The following is a 16,897-nucleotide window of genomic DNA, read 5'->3' as shown; positions in this document are numbered from 1 at the left end:
TGAACCAAACTAAAAGGAAACCATCGTTTCACTTCTTCATCAGAAGCTATAGATGTTCATATCTATGATTAACACTCCCACTCAATTATACTACCGAGTTCCCAAGATGTAAATATGGGCTAGTCCGTAGGGTAAGCTGGTAACGAACAAGTCAAAGAACTCAAATAATACAATCAGTTAGAATACTAACCACTCAGAATTGAGATTGAATTGACCTATGGTCAACTATATGATATGAATAGAATAGATAATAACAGTATGTTTACTTATCTTATCAACTGTCAATATCGGTCATGTCCGATGTAACAAATACATCCGATCTTATCTACTTTGCTAATGTTCTGGAAAGAACATAACATTGTAATGTGTAAGTAGATCATATCGTAGATTGGCGAGTCAGTGTAAATCTGGTGCACTGACTAATCATAGGACTAACTTATTTTGAACATATAATCTGTTGACCCCGATTTTGGCCAACGACGAGTAGACGTCAAAACTATAGTAAGCCTTGAAAAGAAAGTAAATAACACACTTAATTTTTATAGTGGTTCAGCCCTAATTTGTTGGTAATAGCCTAATCCACTTGGAGTTGTGATATATTTAGCCTACACTTAAGATCAGATGAACTTGAGCCAACTGAGTTTCTTAAGTGCAAGTAGAAATGAATACAATATTTCTCCAGATACAAATATTCTCTCAGAAAATTAGAATCGACCCCCTTTATGATGCCATGAGCCTTATATTTATAGGCTCAGGATCGTACAAATGATGTCCCCCATAATCGGGATATTTTGTTATTCTCACTATATTTAATTGATAATAATATTCAAAATACAACAATACACTACTTTTGTGGGATAATCTGAGAGATTCCCGCGCAGGTATGACCGATTCTTGTTGAAGTCGTTACTGGGATCTTTTGCGTAGCACTGTTCTGTTTTAGTCAGTCCACATCATACCTAGAAGGAAAACTGGAGGGCCAAAACTCCTCACTGGTCGGCCAAGACAAGTGACTGGTTGAACAAGGACATAACTGCTCGGACAAGCACCTGACTGGGCGGACAAGCACATGTCTAGTCGGCCAAGGACATGACTGGTCAGACAAGCACATGACTGGTCGGATAGGCATCTGATTGGTCTAACATGGCACATCTCTAGTCTAACATGGCACCTCTCTGATCTAACATGACAGTTGACTGGTCAGTCAAAAAATCTTCACCAGTCGGACATAAATTCTATCAGATCGATCAGATCACTTTATCACAACTCCGAAGAGCCAATATATTTATTGACTATTAATGTGTCGTTCACGGACCATGTATTGCCACTTGTCACTTCTGATTGCCACGTCATCAAACTCAAATTTTTGGGGATAACATAATCATATTTATATTCCACTGTGATTACGTCACTATAAACAAGATTAGCTATATGCTCGGGATTTAATAGAAGTTTATATTAAACAAATAATCATGAAAATAAAACATGTGAGCAAAGTGATTAACCAAGTCAAAAAATGATTTCTATTCTTTTATTGATAATAAAATGAGATTACAAAGAATTTGAGTTTTAATTAGGGCATAAAACCCCAACAGTAACGCCCTGGATAACAAAGATCGTTGCACTGTGTGTTTAAAATAGTGCTTAACCTCCTAAGCAAGTCATTTGAACTTAAATTTGTAATTAAAAACTAAGCCAAGGTCAAGTCATAAAAGTTTTGGTCAATAACAGGATTATATTTTTTTTATTAAAATATTAAGTTTGTATACGGGATTCCAAAAAATCATCTTACAGATTAATAAAAGATAAACATATACAAATTAGTCATCCTAAGCAGAAAAAATAGGGTTTAACCCTAGTTCCTCCCAAGCTACCCCGATCGTGGTGATCGATCAGGCCGCATATGTACACACCGCCCCTCAAGCTCTCCAACTCATGGCTGGTCCAGCAATCAACTCCCTTACCTGAACCACGTAGCACTTATGAGCCAAAGCACATCAAGAAAACTTAAAACAACATACACAACTAAGCAACAGTATAAAGACAACAGATATAATTTACCAGATTCAACTGACAATAGATTATAGGCAACAATCCCAATAAAAGAGCCATAGTAGCATCCAACCAATCATAAGGCAGTCATTCAAATATTCAACAAGGCATAGCCATCAAACTAATAACAGTACACATATACATTTAATAATTTATCTCAATCAATTGGCAATACTCAGGGTCTGCACCCTTAGGTCGCGCCCTCTGTTTACTCCACTGACTCCGGCGCACTTAGGCCGAGATTAGTGTTTATCTAGTTGACCTCGACTCACAGTGGCCAAGTCGCGTCCTGTGCGCAAATCATCAGCCCCGGCTCTCTTAGGTCGTTCATTTCATGTTTGTGTAACAATATCACAATTATACGACACATTCATATCCAAGTATAGGGAATCTCAGTCCCAACACATCCACACAAGGGTGAAGTTTCTCTTACCTTGAATTCTGAGCGGAGATAATAGAATGGCCATGAGCATGATCCTCAGTCCTGAGCCTTGGTGATAAACCTAGTCACAGTGGCCAATGGGTAATCGTCTATGTCTAATCCAAATAAATACTTAGGAGATAAAACTAGCCTCCGGGACCTCAATTTCTACTACACCGGGTAGTAGAAATTGTCTCAAGCGCTTAGGTTCGAACCCCCGAGCCTTACCAATTCTAGAAACCATTCCAAGGTAAAAATCCCTAGGTAGGTCGCGACTTGGCCCCAAGGGTCGCGACTTGCTCCCAAGTCAGAGACCAATAACCCCAAGCCACAGGGGAGGCGGGCCGCGACTAGCCTCCTAAAATCGCGGTGCGCCCCCACATCGATGAGCAACCCAGGGCACACGCACCGCGGCGCCCCTGAGCTGGGTCGCGGTGCACCCCTTCAAACCCAAAAATTATGGGTTTTCTCCAACCCTTTCCAGCCAAGAACCACAAGGTTTCAAACCAATTATACTCCCCACTTACAATTAAATCTCCATAGCAAATTCAAGACTCAAACTATAGATTCTAAGCATACTAGAACCCAGAAACTCGAACCAAACTACCAACAATTCATCAACTAACTTATACTCAGGAACTTAGCATTTACACATGTTCTAAGCCTCAAAACTACTCAACTCAATTCAGTGAATTAAAATTGAAATCTTACCTGAATTGGTGTCCTAAACTCCTCAAAATCCTCTGGCTGTCTTTAACCTAGCCTTTCCTCAGCTTGAACCAACTCAATTTCAGCTGAGTCCTTGAATCTCCTTCAGCTTTCCTTCTTAGTTCCAAAGTACAATCAGAGGGAGAGATATGGGGAAAAACATGCAAGGGAAGAGGGAGAGAGAAGGAAAGTTTGGGGTCTTCCTTTATATCTAGTGAGTTTTGTCCTCTTCTAGGACCTTAGCCGACCATACCCTTTACAACCACAAATGACCAAAATGCCCTCCTTTGTTTTACTTAGCCTTTAATACTCTAGGGGTAAAATAGTATTTTCTCCCCAGTTCCTACTAACTCCTCAAATGTTCTTACTATCTACCAATTAACCCCGTCATGACTAACTAATTACCAATTACTTATTCAATATTTAATAAACCCCAAAATATTCTCTAAATTCCCAAAAATACCCCAAGGCTCCCACCAAGCCGGGTATTAAACCCTGTTGTAACTATTTCTCTAATCCGCTCACTAGGACTGTCTCGAGCCATATGTTGCAAATATATCCACACAATAATGTGGTCTCAACAATTTATCACATATATTTACATTTATGCCCTTAACGGGCCAAACTTACAAATATGCCCTTATAAGCTATAAAAGGCCCACATGCATATCTAATACTCATAAACATGCATATAATATATCCATATAATCATATTAATCATGCATGCCACATAGTCATGCATTTAACCATTTTAAACATTCATATACCAATTATGCTCTCCCGACATGCTAATTAAGGCCATTACGCCCTTTTAGCAATTTTGGGTCGTTACAACTATCCCCTCCTAGTGAGAATTTTGTCCTCGAAATTTACTCAAACATTTCAAGATATAAATCCCGTAGATCTGACTATAATCTCAGAGTCCAATCCTTTACCTTTTTATCCCTCAATAACATTCTTACTAGAATGATAATCTTGTTCCATAAGACTTTACTCCCTTATCATAATTCCATTAGCTTTTCCTTACGCAATAACTCCGTTGAAATCCCAGGGTCCCCTTACCTCATCAGCGGGGATTATTGTACATTTCTTGTATTACCATTGGCATCAGGAATACTCATAAGCCACCACCCATACAAGGGTAAGGTTAACTTGTAGGCCTCCGGCCTAACCCTTGGTACGATCTCAGAACCCTTATACCTTATTAAATCGAGAGTCAAGACTCCTCTTTCTTTCACAAAATATTATATTCTTTCTTATCTGCGATATTCGAAGAAATACAAGCCTCCCATCATAGAACTTCGTATTCCCATACTTGAAACTTGCTAACTCTTATGTCCTTTCAGATAGGCAGACACTTCTGCCCTAATAATCCCAATAACTTTATTGGTTTCTCCAAACCAATACAAATTCACAATTTTCTCTATTTATCGTTTCATTACCTAGAACAAGTACCTCATGCTCCCTACCTTACTATATCTTATGCCGAGTCACCCTAGCCGCTGACCAACATTCACCTTTATGACGATTCAATCAAGGGACTATACTTATCTCAAAGCCTCCAACACTTGCACATTCACAGTGTATTCTTTTAAAATCTGAGTCATTTCTTCAAATTGCTAGTCTATCCGAAGATAACTAATAATTCTAGGTTCAATTTTATTCCTTTTGTTTTCTATCTTCTTTCCAGAACTTGGAAAATAAAGGGTCTCAACCCGACACTATCAGATACCATGTTATGTTACCTGTTCACACGAACCAAAATGTGTTAACTCAATCTGCTGAGTTGAAATTAATTCATATTGATCTAGTCATATATAATCTAATTATATAAAGTACATTTATTAAGATGTCTATCTACATTAACAATCCGGATCTAGATCACATGCATTATAAAAAATTACTTAGTAAACTGTACTAACAACCATTAATTAAATATTTCATACTTTAATATGTTGCTGATAATTTTGTTTATTATCTATGATCTTAATCTTCTCGTGCTCATACAAGATCATACTCTCATTAATGAATATTAATTTTTTTTTTATATTTATAATTATTCAACAATAATTCAAACATTCAATTATAAAGAAAATATACTTTTATTTAATTCCAAACAAAATACCTTATTACATGCTTTTAGGACATCAACCCTAATAAATTAAGCATGTCCACATGGAATCTTGTAGCGCGCGGGTTGGAAGGGCCTCCCATATGATATTCCATGGAAAGAATTTATGACGCTCAAGTATCTTAGCCTTCCAAATGCTCAACCATTCCTACTTAGATAGTAATTGAGATGGGGAGTCATTATTAATTTTCTTTAAATAATTTTTTATAAAAAATTATAAGGTGGACCAATGAAGAGCACACATGTGTACACCCTTATTTGTTTTTTTTTTCTAATTATTTTCTAAAAAACTATAAGTGGACCAATGAGGAGTTGACACGTGTATAGCTAGTCGGCATCTAACAATTGTGTTAGAGTGGGTACCAACATAACCCGACAGAAATAGACATTTGACACTTTTCCCACAAAAAAGTAATAATTTAGAAACTCTTGAAAATATTAGATATTTTTGCTGCTAATTATCCTAATAAAAATAAAAAGGCAAATAAACTAATTGTTTAAACTAAATTACAAGTTCTATGTGATGTAGATTAAAAAAGTGTGACATGCAAACAATAATTTTTTTTTGTCTCAACATGGCTCATTTTTTATGAAATCCCAAACAAAATCATATTTTTAGTTATTTGTACTAATTATTTATGGGTCCTTATATAGTAGTGACTGAAAAATCACTATATGTAGCATTAGATCATAATTTAATAGTTAATTTATTGATTATTTAGAAATAAAAAAATTAATACCATATATAGTTTGAAATAAAAAAAAGTAAAATATTTATTAATTGTTCATTCATTTTCTCTCTTACAAATATATATTTTTTAATTTTCAGTCTTCTCTTTTTTCAAAAGTCATATTAGTAGTTATAAAAAAAAGCCATTCTATAATTTTTGATAATATAAAATATGGAGAAAGATACTTTATTTTTATTATTTCATTTAGATTTTTATTTCTTATTTAAACTATATATTATATAAATCCATATTCATATAAACAATATTAAAAATAAAATTAGTAAAATTAATTTATAAATAAATATATGATACTTAATACTATAACATTTTTTATCTTAATTTAAGACATGTTCTTTCTATTTTTCTTTTGTTAACTTTCCAAAAAAAAATTGGTTGAACTTTCCATAAATATTAAATATCTATTGGTAGTGTTAAAACAATCACTATTGACTTTTCCATTTTAAAAAAGAAATATATATATATATATATCATTTTGGATTCTTATAATTAAAAGTAATTTACGATAAACATCTATTATAAAAAATATATTTTTGGATTTTATGTTTTGTAAAATAGTTAATAATCATCCTCTAATATTAAATTCAGTTGATATATTTCAAAATATAACCTCATATATATTAATGACTCTCAAACATTCACACAATTCTCAAATTTTATGTTATATGCATAATAACTTAGTGAAATTTTTTAATATGCCACCATAAGTTTCTATCCCAAATATATGACAATTTCAATATTTTAGACAAAAATACTCCTACCATTCAAATACTCATTTTCTCTCTCAATCCAAACTTTCTCTCTCTAACATCTCTTATTCTCTCACTCTCTCTAACATTCTAATAGATCTCGAAAAAATATCAAAATTTAAAAAAAAAAATCATCTGAAACCGATATTTGAGTGAAAAAATATGAATCTCCAAAATTTTCGTCAAATTTCAGTGCAGAGCATCGAAATTACATCGAAAAAGCATCGTTTTTAATAAAAATCAAGTTTTCATGATTGCATCGAAACATCATCGATGTACCATCGATTTTCCATCGAAATACTATCGATTTGGCATCGAAACTCTATCGATTTTGCATTGAAAAGTCATCGTTTTGGCCAAAAAACAAGTTTTCATAATTGCATCGCAACAGCATCGAAATACCATTCATTTTGCATCGAAAACATCATCGATGTACCATCGATTTTGCATCGAAACACCATCGATTTTGCATCGAAACATCATCGATATACCATCGACTTTTGCATTGAAACACCATCGATTTTGTATCAAAACACCATCGATTTTGCATCGAAACATCATCGATGTACCATCGATTTTGCATCGAAACACCATCGATTTTGCATTGAAAAAATATTGTTTTGGCCAAAAAACAAGTTTTTATGATTGCATCGAAAGAGCATCGAAACACCATCGATTTTGCATCGAAAAAGCATCGTTTTGGCTAAAAATCAAAATTTCATGATTGCATCGTAACAACATCGATACACCATCGATTTTGCATCGAAACACCATCAATTTTGCATCGAAAAAGTATGGTTTCGGCGAAAAACAAGTTTTCATGTTTGCATTGCAAGAACATCGAAACACCATGGATTTTGCATCGAAATACCATCGATTTTGCATCGAAAAAGCATTGTTTTTGCCAAAAATAAGTTTAATTGTTGCATCGTAAGAGAATCGAAATTGCATCGATTTTGCATCGTTTTGATGCAATTTAGATGCTTTTTTTTAATGGTGTTTCGATGCAAAATTGATGGTATTTCGATGCAAAATCGATGGTGTTTCGATGCTCTTGTGATGCAATCATAAATACTTCTTTTTTTGGCCAAAACGATGACTTTTCGATGCAAAATCGATGGTGTTTCGATGCCAAATCGATAGTATTTCGATGCAAAATCGATGGTACATCAATGATGTTTCGATGCAATTATGAAAACTTGATTTGATCCAAAACGATGTTTTTTTGATGCAAAATCGATGGTGTTTCGATGCAAAATCGATTGTGTTTCGATGCCAAATCGATGGTATTTCGATGATGTTTCGATGCAATCATGAAAACTTTATTTTTATCCAAAATGATGCTTTTTGGATGCAATTTCGATGCTCTGCACTGAAATTTGAAAAAAAAATTGGAGATTCATATTTTTTTACCAAAATATCGGTTTCAGATGATTTTTTTTTATTTCGGTATTTTTTTCGAGATCTACAAGATTAGAATGTTAGAGAAAGTGAGAGAATAAGAGATGTTAGAGAGAGAAAGTTTGGATTGAGAGAGAAAATGAATATTTGAATGTTAGCGGTATTTTTATCTAAAAAATTAAAATTATTATTTATTTGGAATAATAACTTATGTTGGCATATAAAAACTTTCACTAAATTATTATGCATACAACATGAAATTTCCGTAAATAATATTTGGACGGAATTAAAATTGGGTAAACTATTTTGAACCATTTGGGACCCAAATTGGTACAAGCCCAAAAAAAAAACATAAGATTTGAAGTGCAATAAAATCCATAAATAAAGATAGTCCATGTCACCGACAAATATAGATCAACTCCTAAAAGGCGTGAGATGAATATTTCACTTATGTTATTGAATATCTAACGCTAATTGGTATTTAAATCCGATTGTAATAATGTCACATATTTCGGACCGCAGAGAATCATTCGAATCTCTTATAATCTTCTCCTTCGTGGAGCCCCTGATTACCTTCGCTCCATGGTCCAACACTAGTCCCTTCAACCTGGTTATTACACAAGACTCACAAATTCGGACCCAGATCCCAATACTCATTTCTCTCAAAATGGACTTCAACGGGTTCAGGGTATGACCCAGATATGAGGATCTTGCTAATAACATGAAGAGGTTCAAGAAGAATTTGGAAGATAATCACGCCAACCTCTCTAGTTTCGATACCCATAGTACTGTTTTCAGGGATCCGGATAGAAAACTTGGGTTCATTTCCATGAGAGCAATGGGGATCGTCGTCGTTTGTTTGATGGTGTTTTCGGTTTTGTTTTCAGTGTCCATGGTTCTCAAAGACCCGCCTTCTGATGCTGTTTTGGAAACTTCCAGAACTAGAGTTCTTCGCATTAACACTAATGAAGGTACTTGATTTTGTTTCATTTGTCACATTTGTGGTTGGACTTTGATTAAGCTATATTTTCTAATAATTGTGTGTGATTTTCGAAATTTGTTTCGGGTTGTCCTTTTTTTTTTTAATGTTGGATCATATAATTTGAGATGTGATAATGCTGAATTTCTTAGTGATTGTCATTATTGTTTGAATCGTTGGTTTGTGTTCTCATTAAACTGTTTAAGCGTGTGTTATGCTGAAACGACATCTCGCATGGCATTCCCGTACTCCATAAGCTATTTCAATTGAATGCAGTCTAGTCTAGGTGTTTGAGATTTGTATCATTGGTTTTAGTCTAAGCTCAGCTAGAAATCGATCTGACATTTTTTGGTTCATACTTCGTAGTGCTTTTACAGTCAAGCAAACTTAATATAGTTTAAACTCTGTATTACTACTTAATCTGGTTTGAGCTCTGTATACTTTTTTTTTTTTGAGATCGAGCTCTGTATACTTAATTGAGCTAAAAATGAGCATTTTGTTTATGAATCTTGATTCTACGGTAAAGCTTTAATCCCCATTATGTCTTTCAGTATGGTCTTTGGTCTTCTTTTGTTCATTAGGCAGCAGCATAAGTGGTCCTCACTGCCAAATTGTCTCCCATGATATCACTTGTTGCCAGAAAAATCTTCATCCATCCATTTATATAGAGCACTGGCTGCCTAAGAAGAATTAACTTAAGGACAAGTTTCAACATTATCACAATAAAATCCTTTTCTTAAGGACTTTATAATAGTTCCATTAATTGCCGGTTCTCTTTTTCAGCTATAGGTTCAGAGGACAAGCCATCTGGCACTGTTGAGTTTCCAGTGGATAAACTGCTTCACGGCCTTCTTGCTGCTGACTTTGATGAAAGCACTTGTCTAAGCAGGTACCAGTCAGCTTCATATCGCAAGGAACGGCAGCAAAAACCTCCTTCTTCCCTCATTTCAAGGTTACGAAGTTATGAGGCTCTACACAAACGATGTGGACCTTATACTGAATCCTATAACAAAACAGTGGAGCAACTCAAGTCTGGCCACCACACCAGTACTTCAGATTGTAACTATGTTGTATGGATTTCTTTCAGCGGACTAGGTAATAGGATTCTCACATTAGCCTCTGCATTTCTTTATGCTTTGCTCACAAATCGAGTTCTACTTGTTGACCCCGGTGTTGACATGACTGATCTCTTCTGTGAACCATTTCCAGAAGTCTCATGGTTTCTTCCTGCAGATTTTCCCCTTAAAAGTCAATTTGCTAGCCTCGACCAAAAAAGTCCTAGTTGTTATGGGAAAATGTTAAAACATAACAGTTTTGCAAATCAAGATAATTTTAAGCTGCCACCTTATCTCTATGTGCATCTAGTCCATGATTATGATTTTCATGATAAGCTTTTCTTCTGTGACCAAGATCAAGCTCTCCTCCAAAAGATGCCATGGTTGATCATGAAAACAGATAACTACTTCATTCCATCGCTCTTCTTGATCCCTTCCTTTGAGCATGAATTAAGTAATCTCTTTCCAAATAAGGATTTAGTTTTTCACTTCTTGGGTCGATATCTCGTCCACCCCACAAACAAGGTATGGGGACTTATTACCAGATACTACAAATCTTATTTAGCTAATGCAGATGAAAGGATAGGAATTCAGATCAGAGTCTTTGATATTGGGACTGGTCCATTCCAACATGTGTTGGATCAGATCTTAGCCTGTGCTATTAAGGAAAGTCTGCTTCCAGAAATCAAAAATAAAGAAGTCATTATCAGTCCCTCTGGAACTTCAAAGTCGAAAGCTGTGTTAATGACGTCCTTATCCTCTGGATACTTTGAGAAGATAAGGGACATGTACTGGGAGCATCCAACTGTGACAGGGGATATGATAGGAATTTACCAGCCAAGTCATGAAGAGTATCAGCAAACGCATAAGCAAACGCACAACCAGAAGGCACTTGCAGAAATGTATTTGCTGAGCTTGACTGATGTGTTGATCACAAGCTCATGGTCTACCTTTGGCTATGTGGCTCAGAGTCTTGGAGGGTTGAGGCCATGGATACTCTACAAGCCGGAAAACCAGACGGCCCCTGATCCCCCATGTCGTCGAGCCATGTCAATGGAGCCTTGTTTCCATGCACCTCCTTTCTATGACTGTAAGGCAAAGAAAGGAATTGATACTGGAGCCTTGGTTCCTCATGTGAGGCATTGTGAGGACATGAGCTGGGGTCTGAAGCTGGTTAATGGTCATGATAAGATGTAGGTTGAACATGTTTTTGTTGCTGTAGGTCCTCATGAATATCGTTTCTGCATTTTGGTGTGTACAAATAGAGCTAGTAATATGATTGTTTCTAAGTCAGAAGCCATCGGTAGTTAAAAAGAAATCTTTTGGACCGCTCTCTTTACTTTAGTTGACAATGCTACTTTTTAGAATGATATGGCTGCTTGTAGGTAACGACAGAGAGTCAAACATCTGAACCTTATTAATATTTTTGTTGTGTTGACCCTCAATTTTCCAAATTGAATGAAAACATACTTGTTTCGCGGAACTATGTTTAGAAGCATTTCTTTCTTTATAATTTGCTTATACAATTTTCGTTAAGTAAATGAAAGTGTTGCTCATTTCGCCACCTATATTATGGAATTTAGTCTAGTTGTTTCTTACTTTTTCTTTTTTGAAGCTATGGCTATCAGCCTATCACGTGCACCCCAACACCTGGCTTGATATCAAAACACGAATCTTCCAAAACCATGTTCTTGAGTGTTATGTCGAATAAAAAAGTAAACCATAATAAAAATATATTTATAATGAAAAAGAAAGAGAGAGGGGTTTGAATGAGTACTTTTTTGTGACCAACTCTTTCCCAAGGCACAAAAAAGTTCAGAAAGATAAATCATACCAAATACAAAATCCTTCGTCTTGATAACATGATTTACCTTGACGGAAGCAACATCAATAACTAGACCAAATAAACAGGATGATAGTATTGATACCACTGCAGATTCAGTTTAATTATAAATTAGGGAATTATTAGTTCTTCCTTCCTTCAGACAAGATTATGTGGTACCCATGGCTGCATTTCAAAACAAAATAAACATTAGCTGGTCCGAGCACTATAGAGCCTGCAACTGCTTATGTAATTTACATTAAAGAAATATATATTGAAGCAGAGTTAGCTGATGCAAGGATTGAAAATCATACGTTGATTTGAACGGGGCACTAGTTGCTCCAACCGCTGTATTGAAGGCAACTTCCTGAAAAGGCCCTGCCATCTTACCTCGTGGAAACCACCCAAGATCTCCACCCTTTTTTCCTGATGGGCATTCTGAATATTCTTGAGCTACCTACAAAAGAAAGTCATATTACAGTTCAACTTTGTATTGCAAATTCTTCTTTCTCTTTGATGTATTATGCTAGCAACTATATCAGACCAATTTTCCAAGCTAAACCATCATTATATTCTTCTTCTTTTTTATGAAATAAAGGGGAGGGGGCTTCCAATGTGGCTCCCCTCTCTGGGCGTTACCATGGGTGCTCCAATCCCGTCAAGAAATGTTCGTCAAAACCCTACTCGACGGGCCGTCCCCACCTACAATGGGGTGTGTCACTTGAGTCCCATCAACCAACTAGTGCTAAAGGAATCTTCAGCCAGAGGACAAGGGTGGCTGGGCTAAAACACAGAGTGCTTACATTTAAAACTCCTTGGACTGTTGCCGCACGCTGCGAGAGGGAGTCACCCAGATCCGAACCCCTAATCTCTAGGACATGAGGCATGCCACTTTACCACTAGGCCACTTGGTTGGTCTTGGTTGGTGGTTAAACCATCACTATATTTAACAACGTATATGAACTAGAAGATTTAATCAGAGTTGAAAAATGTATCAAACTTTTGGTTCAACTTAAGCCATATCATAAGCTGTGGTAAAAGTAAAACTAACATCAAATAATCGATGAGAATAAATTTTCGTTTTGCTCTTTCTCTCAATTAAAACAGACTTCAAGACCAAAATGTAAAGATTTCCACTTAACAACAGAAGTAATGTTAGCATCCTTTTCAGGAAAGAAGCTACGTTAGTATTCATTATTAAACTTTCAACAAAATTACAGGCTAGCAATATAAAGTAACTTAACAGGGGAAACAAAAAAACAGAGAGAGAGAGAGAGCTCCTTGAACACACAAAAACTGAGCAAAAGCAGAACATGATTGAAGATTAAGTACTAAAATGATAACTTCCTAAAGAGTTACCTTTGCAAACTCGGCAGGTGGAACCTTATCTCCATTGCTAAGCCAGCCATCTTGGAGCTTCTTGTATGCTTCATTGATCTTTCCTTGTTTCTCACATAAGATATGCCTTGCTAAAACAAATTAAAAAGAAAAAAATACACACCCGCAACAAACCAAAAAAGAGAACAATGATGATGAGAAAGACAATATATTTCATTCATAGTTAACAAAATTCCGAAACAAACTGAAAAAGAAGAAACCTTTAACATAAGTGCAGGTGCCAAGCCCATCTGAACTCTTCCCACCCTTCCCTTTACCCTTATAAGCATTCTCATCACTCGATCCCGCCGCTTGTTTCCCCTTTCCCTTTCCTGACTCTTTCGATTTGGCGTCCTTCCCCATGGCTTTACCTAATCATCAAAATATGCAACACATATGCTAAAGAGCAAAGAAGGAAAAACCAAAGTGCAAAGCCTTCTAGTAATATATTTGAACCAAACCTGGAAATACCAATATCCGAAATCTAAATAAATCCAGATAATCACACACCCAACTGAAATAACAGGAAAATTCTGATAACAAACCAGTTTTTTTCAGATACAACAATGAGACAATACCATAATTCCAAAATATGGAAAGTAATGAAAACACTAGAAATAACAATAAATAGATTATAATGAGATTTAAGTAAGGCCACTGAGAAAAATATTTATTTTCAATCACATACTGTAAACTTAAGGACCCCAAAATCTCTGAAACAATTCTCAAAATCTAACATCTATAAACAAAATGAAAGACCTTTTCCCCTCTTAATATAGCTAATAACCCTAATAAATCCTAAATAAGTCGAAATGGTACTATAATATATTGATTTAATACAAATACAATTTGTTACGCTACTCATTAATCATCATGAACAATAGAGTAGATTTAAGTGGGAAAAAACAGCACTTGTTCAAAAAAAATTAAATTAATAATACCCAGATGCTGAAACAACAACCAAAAAGGATATAGTAGATTATACACAAAACCCAGAAGCAAAACAATAATTAAACAAAGATAAACGAATATATAAACCACAGCATAATCAAAATCAAACAACATCATTTTAGGATATATAGAATAGAGATATTTAATTGTATTTATATTAAGAGAAATCTAAAGTAGGATGGTAAACCTTGAAGATTCGATTAAAGACTTGCACCAACAAGGAGGCTCGCTTGTAAAGCTGAAGGAAGAGGTCGAGATCGACAACTTATAAAGGCGCTTGAGGTCTAAGACTCTCACTCTCTATACCCTTTTGATATTTTACTAGAGCTGGACACGACAGACATTTTCGCGGCTACGAATTATTCGGGTCGGGTCTGACCCATATTAAAATTCGTTCTGAGTCGGGCAGACCCATATTTGAAAGAGTAAGTCTAGCACGACTCATGTTGTGCTTCGTGCAATGTTAGACCACTTTACTTATTTGGGTCTAAATTCGGCCCACTTTTAAATATATTTTATTATTGCAAAAAAATATAAAAATGAGGAATTAAACCCCTCACCTCCTTTTTAGGAATCAATGGACTCACCGCCTATCCAGATACATTTATTTATTTAAATTATAGTTTGAGATATTTTCATATAATTTTCAACAATATTTTACACAAAATTATATCAAATATAATTATTAGAATTTGAATACCTCATAATAAATGCTAAAAAATCACAAATTTTAGAATAAATTATAAACATTGAGAAAAATAATAGACTTTGATTGTCATTTTAATTTATAGATAATTGATAAATAAAAATTTATTATCATTATTAATGCAAAATATCGTACTTTTTATTGTGTCGTGCTTTCAGGCTAGTTTGTTCGTGCTTTCGTGTCGTGCCTTTGACCTTGTCGTGACGTGTCATGCTCAGGACCATGTCATGTCGTGCCATGTCATGCCAATTTTCAATTCGTGTCATGCCTGGCCCAAGCTCATATTTTTTCGTGTCATGTCGTGCTCGTGCCTCCGAACTCGTGTCGGTTTCGTATCGTGCTAGAAAGTTCGGCCTGTATTTACAGCTCTACGAGCAATGAATGTTTTTTAAAGAAAACATCTTGAATTAAATCTTATTAAATAACTTGTCGTTTAAAAAGGGAACAAACGTTCCTTACCACCACATAAAAACAAATATTTTAGAAAATAATTGGTTATTATAAAAATGGGCAAAAACGTGTCTTTACAACCAAAAATAACGAAACACAAGAAATACATTGCTTGTGAAACAATGGGCAAATACGATCCTTGGGACTAGTGTTTTATCGTAATCATAGAATCATTGATAATACTTTTTAAGATTTTTGCCATTCCAGTATCTTATGACCAGTTCATCGTTTAATCAAGCGAGTTTATACGTGTCAAGCTGTAAAACGTCTACGATATGGTACAATCCCTCCAATTAGGCCCCAAAACTCCTGCTAGATGATCCTTAGTGTTTTGGAACACTTGTTGCAAGACTAGATCTCTTATTGCAAACTTTCTATCCTTGATTTGAGAGTTAAAGTATCAAACAACTTTTTGCTGGCAAGCAGCTACGCGCAACGATGATTATTCTCGTCGTTCATCGATCAAATCAAGAGTCTCAACTAACAATTGATTACTATTGATAATGAGAACTGGCCAACGATATAAGGTCGGAAAACTCAAAGCTTATTATAAAAACTAAGTTGATAAATCTTATGAAAAGCTTGAAAAAGAATAGTGTAGAACAACAATGGAGAAAATATTTTGTGTATTACCTAGTTGCTTCTGTGTACAATGAAATTTTCAAACCCCTTAGTCTGAGGGGTGAATGTCTATTTATAGCCGGGCTATAATGGCCCCTGATACATGGTTGATAACTCTTGAATAAAGAGTTATTTCATGTGCTTTTGAACTTATAATTGTGAAAAAAATCATGGGTGAGTTAGTTTATTTTTAGTTTTTGTAGCTAACTTGGATGTTTTCATTATCTTAATTAAGTGTAATTATGTTTTAGTTTTTAATAGCTATTGGGTTAAAGATAATGATTTCATGGATAAATATTTGCACAAAGGAATGAGTGAACTTAAGAGTCTATTATGATGAAATTATTGTGTTGATGGCTGAATATTCAGGATTGTTGCAGCAAAACTGAAGCATTGTGATCAGCTATGTTATCCAGATTTCTGGATAGCGTTTAGATGGATATCCTCGGGGAAGCAGAATTATCAAAGTCTTTCATGGAAGGTGACCAGAGCTCGCGGATGGACAGAAAGGCTTCGCCTCTCCCGTTTAGTGTCCGACTTACTCTTTCAAGCAAACGCGACATGGAAGCTCGTCAACTCTCCCGGACTCCCGAAGGGATATCCTTCGGGGAAGCTCCTTCCAGGAGAAGCTCTTCAGGTTGCCTTCGCGGAAACAGTTCCGTGCCACGCACGGAACAAGACCAAGCGGTCGAGTCATGGAGGAGGCATATTTGGAATGATATCCA

At 35.4% G+C, this 16,897-nt stretch overlaps 2 protein-coding genes across 4 annotated transcripts; one reads left to right on the top strand and one right to left on the bottom strand.

The window, feature by feature from the left end:
* Positions 1-8,736: 8,736 nt before the first annotated feature.
* On the top strand, positions 8,737-11,728 carry LOC133830597 (galactoside 2-alpha-L-fucosyltransferase-like). 2 transcript variants are annotated; one of them, XM_062260605.1, is made up of 2 exons: positions 8,737-9,182; positions 9,980-11,728. In XM_062260605.1, exons 1-2 carry the CDS (start codon positions 8,933-8,935, stop codon positions 11,440-11,442), a joined length of 1,713 nt encoding a protein of 570 aa, XP_062116589.1. In that variant the 5' UTR covers positions 8,737-8,932; the 3' UTR covers positions 11,443-11,728. The 2 variants fall into 2 exon arrangements, with proteins under 2 accessions (XP_062116589.1, XP_062116588.1); XM_062260604.1 differs by having other exon boundaries at positions 8,740-9,182; positions 9,974-11,728.
* Positions 11,729-11,961: 233 nt separating this feature from the next.
* Positions 11,962-14,738, bottom strand: LOC133830598 (uncharacterized). 2 transcript variants are annotated; one of them, XM_062260606.1, is made up of 5 exons: positions 14,583-14,738; positions 13,666-13,815; positions 13,427-13,536; positions 12,382-12,524; positions 11,962-12,253 (listed from the first exon to the last, which is right to left on the bottom strand). In XM_062260606.1, exons 2-5 carry the CDS (start codon positions 13,805-13,807, stop codon positions 12,211-12,213), a joined length of 438 nt encoding a protein of 145 aa, XP_062116590.1. In that variant the 5' UTR covers positions 13,808-13,815; positions 14,583-14,738; the 3' UTR covers positions 11,962-12,210. The 2 variants fall into 2 exon arrangements, with proteins under 2 accessions (XP_062116590.1, XP_062116591.1); XM_062260607.1 differs by lacking the exon at positions 14,583-14,738 and having other exon boundaries at positions 13,666-13,825.
* Between the last annotated feature and the right edge of the window lie 2,159 nt (positions 14,739-16,897).

Source organism: Humulus lupulus, chromosome 4 (genome assembly GCF_963169125.1).
Source record: "Humulus lupulus chromosome 4, drHumLupu1.1, whole genome shotgun sequence".
In the NCBI taxonomy this organism is placed as follows: domain Eukaryota; kingdom Viridiplantae; phylum Streptophyta; class Magnoliopsida; order Rosales; family Cannabaceae; genus Humulus; species Humulus lupulus.
Note: the sequence above shows the minus strand (reverse complement) of the source record. Positions and strands in the feature narration are given on the sequence as shown.